This window comes from Scomber japonicus, chromosome 5 (genome assembly GCF_027409825.1).
Source record: "Scomber japonicus isolate fScoJap1 chromosome 5, fScoJap1.pri, whole genome shotgun sequence".
NCBI lineage: Eukaryota > Metazoa > Chordata > Actinopteri > Scombriformes > Scombridae > Scomber > Scomber japonicus.
The window spans coordinates 7,906,954-7,918,546 of record NC_070582.1 but is presented as its reverse complement, the minus strand read 5'-3'; the positions used below and the strand labels follow the sequence as shown (position 1 = coordinate 7,918,546).

Below are 11,593 nucleotides of genomic sequence, written 5' to 3'. Positions count from 1 at the left end.
AAGCCATCAAATGACTCCACGTACAGTACACAGAGATGGATGTCTGAACCGGCTCCTGAATTACATTTATGAAAACTGAGTCTGATTGTCTGAAATGATAGGGATAAATCATTCTCTGCCAAAAAAAAAGGGGGGGGGGGGGGGTAAGGAGATAAGAACTGAAAAGTTGTTTGCAGTTAAAGGTCATATTCTTCACATGTCAATCAAGCAGGTACAGTCAACATGCACTTGCCAATCCAAAAATGATAAGGAAGAAACTGGGATGAGGAGAGGGAAAGGACAGGAGAGGAGAAAGAGGGGAAAGGAAAGAGAAGGAAAGGGAGAGGAGGAGATGCGGCAAAGGTAGAAGAGCGGCTGAGGGGGAATGGGGAGGGCTTAGATGCTGTCAAACGTCTCGCCGTAGCTTGCATAGCTGTCACTCTCAGGCGCACTGCGCTTCTTGCCGGGCGTTCCTGCTCCCACGTTCGTGCGAGGGAACGTCTGCAACTTGTGCAGCTCCTGAGACAGTTTGCCCAGCACACAGGTGCTGAGGTTGGAGCAGCGCTTGGTTAGGGGCCTGTCCATGCTGTTGGGGAGGGGACACACAAAACACATGCAGAGAACAGGCTCATAGATATGGGAAAACATGCAAGCATCTATTTTTTTTAAATTTTTGTTAATTTTTCCTTCCATTCACACACTTAAGCAATTTCCTCACATGCATTTCCTTCTCGTGCCATCACAGGTATCAAACAGTACAACCCCCCCCCCCTCGCCCCTCCTTCTAGCATCATGCTTTTTTTCCCCCATCCCCACCATTCAAAGAACCTGTCATCCATCCCTTCATGCGCCAAACCTTCATTCCCACCCCCGCCCCGGTCCTTCCCATCTCGTTACGTCTTTAACACCCACCCAACAAACAGAAACCAGTTGCATCCCACTGTCATGCAACTCCAGCTAATTGACATCATGCACACTTATTCGTTCCATTAGGCATACACTGTTCACATGCCCCGCAGGCAGGCTCAAAATAGTAGTCTGTTCAAACAAAGTCAAAATCAAACTCATCCATGCAGGAGCACGGTCATGACAGAGAATAGGGATTTTTTTTCTCTTCTTCTTTCAAATTCATTTGTTTGTTCTTTGTCTACTAAGAAGTACATACCTCTACGCCTGACTGAACCCAAGCGGGCTGTTAAAAAGACGCATCTTCGGTGGTCATAACACGGAACCAAAAAATCTGGTACGTTCCCTAAAGAAAATTACACAAGAAGCCCCAGAAGGAGCTTTCCATTTTTTCTTTTTTTTAGTCAAAAGAAGTTTAGTGTCACCAGTTACCTCTCCATTCTGTCATTAAAGTCAAATCCTTCATGGGCTGTTTCTGCGTGGGGAGGAAAGGTTAGACTTTTTTTTTTTAAGGGTTCAAATTAAAAGGAGTCATCTGTACCTGTTTCCTTCAGTTGCCTGCTGCTCCAGCTCCTCTGCCGTCATCTGCACAAACTCCTTGACGATGGCGTTGAGTAACCTTCGCGCCTCATAATCCGTGAGCGTAACTCGGTCTGACATGGACTCCATACCCGGTCTGTGGCAAAAGGGGTGAGCGAGGAGGTTTAGGGGTCAAAGGGGTGAAGGGAAGAGGTGGGGGGGGCAAGGAAATCAGCATTAAATCCTTTGCTAGAATTATCACCTGCAGTTAAAAAAAAAAAAACGAGGGGCGGGGCAGTGTCAGGGTGGGGTAGGGTAGGGTTGCTGGTGGAGTGACTGGATGGATAGGAGAGGGTCAGGGGGGTTGGCTGGGACGTCACCAACTCTGAGAGGGATGACGTCTTAGTTGGAGGGCCCCCAGCCAACGCGGGGAAACAATCTGCAGAAAGTGCCTCATCTGAAAGAGGAGCTGATGTGCAACTGGCTTTAGATTTATTACTAAATCGATAGCTTCATGGGAACAGTGTGCAGAGTGGCTTGAATGGGGCTTCATATAAATATATAGACCTCATTTATCTCCCCCTGAGGTAAATTACACTTCTTCTTTTTTTCCCCTACTTTTTCATTCCATCTTAAACACTTAAAATGAGAGACATTATATATAATTAAATTAAAGATTAACATTAGGATATACAAAGTTAAAATGTATGGAGTAACATTTTTTTCTAAAATAAAAATATGGACATTTAAAATAAGAAGTCTCAGCTAACCTTCATTTAATCCTCATGTAAAAAGCCCAAATTAAGCAGTATATATATTACTAAGATCAACAAGAAAAATTATAGTTACAGTTTATACAGGTATCAGAATTGTAGCCATATATTTTTGAATGTGTTTGCACCTTTTTTCATCTATGCTTCCCCATTTCTTCTCATTTTTCTAGTGGCACAAAGATTTTGTGATTATGATGTAGCAGAAAGATTTTTTTTAAATCTCAAACCTCCACCATTGAAAAATATTTGCAGCATCTTTTCAACCCCTCAACCCCCCCCCCCCCCCCCCCGCACCACTCTTCCCACTGGTTGCTTGTAATATTACCATTAATTTAGAGATATAAGTTCATGCTACATTTAAACAAATTTTAAGCTTCTGGAAATATATGAAATGCATGTCAGCTTGAGAGAGCTTGAAGTGTAAAATGTGAACATTAAAAACATCTCACCTGGCAGGGGCGGCTTGTGAGCAGTACATCTGGCAAATGACCAGGGCGTAGGCAACGAGGAAAGCAGAGATCTTCAACATAACCATGGTCCCCTACACAGCAAGATAGACAAACCCAGACCAATCAGCTCAATGTGCACAAAACTACTGTCATTTACACTCACCTATCCACTAAAATAGGTTCTCAAATCACCCAAGAAATACATATGCAAAGTAAAAACCCAACATACATCTAGAGGATATACTTGCTAGAGTCTGGTCCTCTTTTGCTGTTGGGAATAAGTTGCAATTGGAAAACTGTCACTTTCCAAGGAGGTGAGCTCAACCCGACCCACATCTCAGCTTGTTACTCTTTAGTTCTTGTCTCCTGCTGAACATCCTTGCTTTTACCTCCACACAACACCCCTTCAAACCGAGCCACATAACAATCCCCCCTACTTTTCTTCTGCAAAATGCACTGTTCCTCCAAAACATCCAGCCGAGAGCACAGGACAGGTAGTTCTAGCATGTCATACGCCGCAGGTCCCGGAGTGTGACATGCCTGTGGGTGGGAGCTTGTGTGTGTTTGTGTGTGTGTGTGTGTGTGTGTGTGTGTGAGAGTGAGGGTAGATGGGGGTCCTAGACTGTGCAATGCATGTTGCACTTGCTCGTGCTGGAAGAGGAGGGGTGAAAAGAGGAGGGTGGGGGGGGCGGAGGGTTGGGGGGGGGCTGGACTCCAAGCTTGCCAACTCCCTGAGGGACCAGTGCATTAGTGTAATGAGCTAGCGGCACTCTCTCTCTCTCTCTCTCCCTCTCACACACACACACACTCTCTCACTCACACACACAATTTCAAACCTGGTTCCCCCCTGTCCATCTCTTTCTTCCTTTTCCTCCATCATTCACTGTTCTTTATGTCAGTTTCTTCTCATTTTTGCATCCATCTCTGTCTTTATTTCGCTCTCTAGTTTTCTTTTCTCCATCTTACTCTCTCTCTCTCTCTTTGGCCTTCAGGTAGCAGACTGGATCCTCACAAAAAAAAGGGTGGTGGTAATACTGGTGACCCCAGTGGCCACACTCCAATCCCATTAACAACACTATCACGTCACTGTACTGTAACGCAGTGACTCTGTATCCATTTCCCTCTGATCGACACAGACATGCAAACAGCTTATCACAAACATTTAGAGAGAAACTGCCATTCCAATGCATCGCCCATTATTAAAAGTCATCACTTACCTTCAGTGATAATCACCCAGCAAAAAAAATATATCTCTATGTATCTCTATGCAAAACACAATAAGTTGACTTTCTCCCAACTTGCAGAACAACTCTTGAGTCTGTTGCATGCAGCGCCAACGCACCAGCCTATATATCCCACCACTTGGATTTGTGCATTGACTGTGTAGGTGTTTAATTATCCGCCTGCAGCCAATCACAATGCTCTGATGCTACGGGGAACCAATGGGACGCCTCCCCTCAGTCTTGGCTCACTAATAAGGGATATGGCTTTGCGCTGACGTCATTCCTCAGTCACTAAGTGCTCCATTCACAAAATCCACCAGTCATTTGGACCATTTGCTATCCCCAATTTGCATTGATGTCATTAATTAAATAGGAGGCAAACCAAACTGGTGGCCATGGAGAAGCATCACCAGCAATAAATATTTTAAGAACCTTCCAAAAATGTTACATTGCATGCTATATCTCAAATGCCAAATCGATAAGGGCCCCCACACCCCAACACCACCACCCGCCAAGCTAAGCACTTGCAGGCGGGGCCATCTGCTGGGGAAGGATGTATACTACACAATGACGCACTCCCCAGGCTCTTCATTCATAATGCTGTTTGGATCGCACCAACTCAGGCACGACACCCACTATGCTTCAGCTCAGTATAGACCATTTAACACACAATCAGCTTACGTAATCAGCTTGTTATTGATTTGATTTGGAGCTATATGATGTGATTCATCACAAATAATGAACTCCTGGCACTTTACATATCATCTACCAAGCCATACGAGTCAACTCTGCACAGAGCATCCATGAAATTACTTTAAGGTTGCAAAGCATTGTGCATTTTTTTTTATCTCCCACAACTTAAACCTTGTATTTTCTTTTTTTTTTTTACATAATTCATATTTCTTCCATCACAGCAGCCACAGTACAATCAAAGCTCTGTATGATAACCTTCTTCCTCACTACAGTGAAACATCAAACCATATTGAGTTAATAAAGTGATACCACAGTCAGTCCAGTAATGGTCAGTGCCGCCTGGGCCTCCTCCCACACACTGAGAAAACGAGTTGTCCTCGGCAAAGACCAATCGATGACAGCCTCTGACAAGAACCGTTTCTCAAAAGCAATTACACAACTGTTTGTCGTGTGCCATCGTCTCAATTCCCTTCCTTTTCATTAGTGTGCAGGAGAGCATGTGTGTGCGTTGTACACTATGTGTGTGTGTGCACAGGCAAGTGTGTGTTTGATGTGTGTGTACACATCCGTTTGTGTCTCTGTGCACTCAAAGTCTCTGCACAGTGGACAAAATGAATGGCTGTACAGTCAGGATGTGTGCTTTTCTTTGTGTGTAAATCTGTGTGTACGTGCTAGATTATATGTCAGAGTAAAAGAAGGGGAGGGGTTGCCTCTCCTTATCTGCGTCATAGAGGAACCCCATTAGACAGGATGAGCCTTTTAGTGCTATTGAGCCACAAGGCTCACCCATGTCAGATGCTAAATCACTGCTGAATAGACAGCTCTGGGGTCTCAAGCTATATCTCTGTACCTACATTGCTTCTCTACCTGCATATCTACTGTCCTGCCAGATGAAAGTAAGACATCGTGGGCCGGAAGTCTCTAACTTGTTATTAGAAACTTTCTCTTAAGATCTTATATTGATTTCAGTACAAGGGAAGACCTGGACAACAAGTGAGTCATGAATGGTTTGCTTGGGGGTCAGTAAGGGAAAAAACTTCTCAACACGTTCTCAACAAACTTTCAATGCAGCATCAGTTGTGTTATTGCTGCACCACAGTAGAACACATAAATGCTCAGTATGAAATAATGGAAATGTTCTGAAACTAGCAGGCATGTAATCACTGCGGGGGATGTGGGGTCACGCCCCTCTGTAATATATCAAACAAGGAAATTTGTAACATATATTTGTAATTGACTTCAGATTCCAGAGGCTGAAAGAAAGAATAATTTGTTCCCTCAATATACAAAACATACTGGAAATAAATCAGTCACAGAAAACCTCCTGCATCGTATTTTTTGTTTATATCAACAGGCCAAGTGAACACAGCAGCTGTGAGCGTGATGCCAAAGCTTTAGGTCCCGAGGGTTTCAGCCCTTAATGTTTTGAGCCATCCTTGCATATGTCTGCTCCTCCAAACTGGTATTTTAATGTAATGGAACTTAATTTGGGGTGGCAGGGGCAAGAGGAGAAATATGGTGCTGAACATAATCAGATGCATACAGGTTACAGACATATAGGCATTAAAGTGACTTTTTACAGTGAGCAGAGCAGTTTCCATTTTTTCATGGTTTTCTCCAATGTCAGCACTCAAATTGGTCCATAATGAAAACAGCAGAAAGCCCCAAAGCCTCAAAATCGTGTGGCATTACTTAGCAGAGCACACACACAGAGCTCTCCAAAATGACAAACCAACTTCCATGGATTTTTAATATTTGACCTCTCTAGTATTTTGCATCTATAACTACTGAAAGGTAGCTATTAATGTGACTCAGGCAAAGTCTGAAATGTGTTAGATTAATGTCTGAATTTTAAAATAAGGTTGTTCAGGTATCGCTGAATGTATACAAGTACTGATGTTGGTGCGTTTCCAAGCTGAGTAAGAAGCTGTGCACATTTATGCATGCAGCACAGCAGTGGTAGCTTCATTAACACTAGATCAGTCAGGATCTGATGGTCATTAATGATGTGTGTTCTGCTACACACCAGGTCATTTGGCATTGTTTGTAATAAAGCAGCCCTTACAGCACTTCCCGAGCTTCCTTTTTCTTCTTGTCAACAAAATGTGCAGAGCCAAACCCAAAAAATGAACTCATCCTTCTCACAAGCATTGTTTAAAAAGTCATTGGGTGACATGTTCCTTCACCACGAGGTATACGGTTATATTAGCTTGTTAAGAAACAACTCAGAAAGCTTATAACAGCGGTCATGTTAATTATTGTGACTATATTCTGTGGCAAAGGTACGTGACAGAAGGAAGAAAGGGAGGAAGGACAGATGGAAGGAGGAAAGGAAGGAAGGACAGATGGAAGGAAGAAAGGAGGGAAGGAAGAAAGAAAGGATAAAAGGAAGTAGGAAGGACAGATGGAAGGAAGGACAGAAGGAAGAAAGGATAAAAGGAAGTAGGAAGGACAGATGGAAGGAAGGACAGAAGGAAGAAAGGGAAGAAGGACAGATGGAAGGAAGGACAGAAGGAAGAAAGGGAGGAAGGACAGATGGGAGGAAGGACAGAAGGAAGAAAGGAAGTAAGGAACAAAGAAAGGATAAAAGGAAGTAGGAAGGACAGATGGAAGGAAGGACAGAAGGAAGAAAGGAAGGAAGGAAGGAAGGAAAAGAACACAGGAAGGAACGTGGGTCGGATTGCACCCCTTGGCGGGCCGGTTCTGGCCCACGGGCTGCATGTTTGACACCCCTGGTTTTAGGACAACAACAGAGGTCTACAGCATAGAAAAATAAGATGTACAGTGTACCAGGCTTTGGATACACATACACACTCAATATTTGTAAGTTGGACGTGTTCCTTGCTGGCTTGGCTCTGCACATGATTTGTTGACAGTAAGACAAATATAAAAATTGCCAGCCGTATCCTTTAAATCAGAGATCATAAGTGCTGAACCTTCAAAAGGAATATTAATATTTTATGTGTTAATTAAGGAAGAATCATTCACATTTAGAAGTGTGGGGTTTGATGTGCAGTTGTTATATAACACTGAACGCTTGATTAAATAACAGATCAATGTCTCTGGGAACAAGGTGTTGAGGGCACCGTGAGAATCTGAATATTTCTTGATCTTGGGTTGTAATAACATAAAATGACAGTGGCAGAGATAAGTGCATGACAGTAATAAGACAGCAGAGACACTCAGATACAATAACACATGCACTGCACCAGCTTTGCCTCATTTTTCAACATCAGGGTCATTTGAAAGATGCATTACAAAACAAACATGCACAATGGTTTTAACCAAATTATTATTGGGTTGTTTTGGCAATGTAACTTGACACATATGAATACAACAACATACATATGTATCAGAGTATAGTGGCAGGTTTAAGTATCTTTATATTATCAGCTTGTATGAAGTGTCAAACCACTATTCTCCAAGTTTTATTCAACAACAGTTTTCTATCTACTTATTGTGCCAGCTGACGTATCTGTCTATCTGTGTGTGTGTGTGTGTGTGTGTGTGTGTGTGTGTGTGTGTGCATGTCTTTCTATTTTTTAAAGCATCAATTTCAGTTGAAAAACAGTATTGTGAGGAAACTTCTGGGTTTTTGGTTGGACCTCACAACTTCAAAGGGCAATTTGAGATTTAAAGCTTGGTTTAAGGTTAAGGTCAGAGTTTTTGGGTTTAGGTCCAGTTGAGGGTAATGTGATGGTTAATGTTAGAATAAGGGGCTAGGGAATGAGTTATTATGTCAGTGAGGGTCCATTAGAGATTTTATACAAGGGAGAGAAGATAAAGGGGCATACACTTCTGTACTGAAAGTCCTGTTAGAGATGTATTTTAACTTAAATTGAAGGTCTATATGATCTTCTAGTTGGGTGTGTTTGCAAAACCCTTTGGCCTTTCAACATCGACTGGACAGACCGTTAAGCTAAACATAAGGTTCCTGTTTTTACCTGCGTTACATAGCATGTGTGAGCACAGACACATATCCTGTATGCCTGCGTGTGGGTGAGTGTATCTGTACTGTGCGTGCCTGCTTACATAGAGACAGTATGTGCACTGATTTTTTTTCAGAGTGGGTGTTCTTTTCGGGTCATCAGCGTCACACTTCACCCCAGGGAGTTGAGCAGGTCATCCTGACTCCTCCAAAGTTTTCCCTGACTTCCTGAAAAAACTTTGGAGCATCCAGTCAATACGGTAACCTTTGAAGCCAGCTGAGATCAACACGCCCCCACCCTAGTGTAACTTATTACTGGGAACACAGTGGCCACTATGTCTTCCTCTGCATTATTGGATGTGCACAAACGTTATGGGATATGTCATCTTAATGGCTCAGCTCTACCAGGTCAATCAGGTATCTCATGTGTCAACGTAAGAGAAAATACACACCTTCAGAAGTGAAGCTAACATACACAAATGCTGTTATTGATATTACTGGACATGTAAACCCACTGTGCCATATGTCTACGTAATGACTGAGCTCATTAAAGAGGTGATGCAGAGTTATTTTTCATGTCCAACGTAAACACACATACACACGCACATACATTAGTCATACACACAACGGGGTCATTTCACACTGTGCCATGTGTCAGCTGCTCAAGTTTGGATCGGGATGAATCTCATGTGGAAATGAAAGTTCAATATGTGCAAAAAGCATGTAGGTGGACTCTGAGTTCTACCTCTATACACCATGGCTGTCCACTGGAAGAGATTATAGGGAATTGTCTGTATTCATAATCCCCCCCCCCCCCCCCCAAAAAAAAAAATATGAAGATGCATAGTTTCCATTGGACAGCATACAACTGCTGCAATAAAAGGTAAGTATTTACTGCTCTGTTTATGAGGTTGGCCTAACAGAATTTATATCTTATTTGGGGTGAGAAACAGTACAGTACAAGCTGTGTCCTGCTAATGTTGTGCTCCAAGATGCTCATCGACCATATCAAATTTATTGTGTCATAAAAAAAACAGTAGCTTTTACAATAATAAATTGAGGTCTTATGCCATTATAATATTCTCATAATCTAATTTTTAATCTCTCGCATTATGAGACAATGATCTGCTAATATTCAGATAATAGTGTATTGAGCTGCCACAGATGTCCAGTGTGCACCCTTCTGAAGCCAAAATAATTTAGTGTTGGTGAACAATAAATGTCTATCAAAATGTCTGCTGTGAAACTTCTTGCTGTCAAGACTTTACAATCGACATGCTCGCAGTAGACTGCACACAGCAAAACTGATCATTCACTCATGGGTAATATAATATATACTAAACTGTGCAATACCAACATGTTCTATGTCCAATGCTGTCAATTAAACAGTACAGTCTTTCCTTTTCTTTTGTTACTGTTTACTCATTTATCATATCTTGCTTTTTTATTGAGCTTCTTGTCATTTCGCTATGTCCTTTGCCGCAATAAGGGATTATCTTATTTTAAAAAGGTATATTTAACTTTTGTCTCACTCCTAACTTTACATCTTGTCATGCCAGTTCTGACCCAGACCAGTGATGTGATTTCTAGCTTGTGAAGCCTTGTCACAGGATGCATTTGGCGTGTCTAATGGTGGTGACCAGTTTGTCCGAAAAACACTCATTGTCTTCTCAGATGGTTTTATTTGAATAATTATTATAGGATTTAATTATCCAGCATATTACAAGAAATATCTATCTAAATCTTAAAACATGTCATATCTAAAGAATAAAAAGAAACAATTTTATGTTTGTGTTTAATGTTTTTTCCCCTCTTTTTTGTTGCTTTTTGCCTTCCTATCAAAGTCAATCATCTCATGACCTTAGGATTTAACTTGCACCCACTTTGCTCACCCTCATTGGAAAACACTGGCCTATAAACAATGCCATACTAAAGGCTCTGCTCTGGCTCCACAACATGTTTGTGGCCATATAAACATTTTATTCTGGCTTCAAAGCGACCAGACAATGAATGACCTCATACACCTAAACTGGAATATTGAGGCGACCGACAGTAGTCTCAATAATCAATTACGTAATGGAGCCACAATACAAGTAATGTTTGTTCAAGAGGCAGGACTCTCAGTGTTTCTCGGCTGACAGCTGTTGTAATCGCTCTCTCCACCTACACAAAACAATGAGAGACAAGTAAGGCCCGATATTGGATATTGGATCTTCAACGGATATTTGTTGCTTCACTTTCAATAACTTGTAAAGCAAATGATTAAAACCAGACAAATGAGTGCATCTGTGATTCCTAGAAAAAGGAAGAACAATATAAAATCATTTGTATCAATACTTGAATTGCCAGTGTCACCAACAGATGAACGGAAAAAGTTCACGCCTTTTCTCCCGGGCTTAATGAAGAATATTCAAGGAAATGCTGGAAATCATTAAGTAAAGTATAAGCAGCCACTGGACATTGAGGATTCACTTTATGGATGTTTTGTGTGGTCCCACTATGATTTAACTCCATGATACTTAATAAAATATTCATTGTTCTTTTTGTTACAGTTATGTATGTTTTATATTAAGTATCAGTAGTTGTATCAGTAGGTTTATTTTTCCTAAATAATTGATTAATTATTCAGTCTATGAAAAAATATCAGTCCCAATTTTCCAGAATCAAAGGGGATCTCTCTTGAAATGTCTCGTTTGAAACTACCAACAGCCCAAAACAGATATTCAGGTTACTATGCTACAGAGCAGAGAAAAGATGGAGCACAATATATGCTTGAAAATGGCTTAAACTATTAATAAATTATCAAAATAGTTTTGATAGTCTGCAATCGACAAAACAATTAATCAACCAATTGTCTCAGCTCTGACCTTGTCACTCTAAATTATGTACAAGACAATTGTCATATTAATGACATACGGCATGAAGGACAAGAACAAGTGAAAGCCAGAACTCTCATCTCACAAGCTGTGATTATAATCAGTATTATAATGTCTTACTTTACCATGTTCAGAATCCATAAATCACCACTGGGAGTAAAGGGAGTGTTGATAGGGTCAGAGCAGGGTGATATGATCTATGAATGGCACTGTTCACTGTTGGGCACCTCCCAGTCAGTTAAGGCCA

At 41.5% G+C, this 11,593-nt stretch overlaps 1 protein-coding gene across 1 annotated transcript; it reads right to left on the bottom strand.

Moving 5' to 3' along the window:
- Nucleotides 1-314: 314 nt before the first annotated feature.
- LOC128358898 (calcitonin-1-like) lies at nucleotides 315-2,712 on the bottom strand. Its single transcript, XM_053319296.1, has 4 exons — nucleotides 2,627-2,712; nucleotides 1,427-1,561; nucleotides 1,311-1,319; nucleotides 315-565 (listed from the first exon to the last, which is right to left on the bottom strand). The coding sequence occupies exons 1-4, from the start codon at nucleotides 2,710-2,712 to the stop codon at nucleotides 376-378; spliced, it is 420 nt and encodes a 139-aa protein (XP_053175271.1). The 3' UTR covers nucleotides 315-375.
- Nucleotides 2,713-11,593: the final 8,881 nt, after the last annotated feature.

Bases quoted from the DNA above. Each gene is read 5' to 3' on its own strand.
- LOC128358898 (XM_053319296.1), bottom strand. From the start codon at position 2,712: ATGGTTATGTTGAAGATCTCTGCTTTCCTCGTTGCCTACGCCCTGGTC. The intron at 1,562-2,626 runs GTGAGATGTTTT...CTTTTGCCACAG, and splicing joins TCACAAGCCGCCCCTGCCAG to ACCGGGTATGGAGTCCATGT.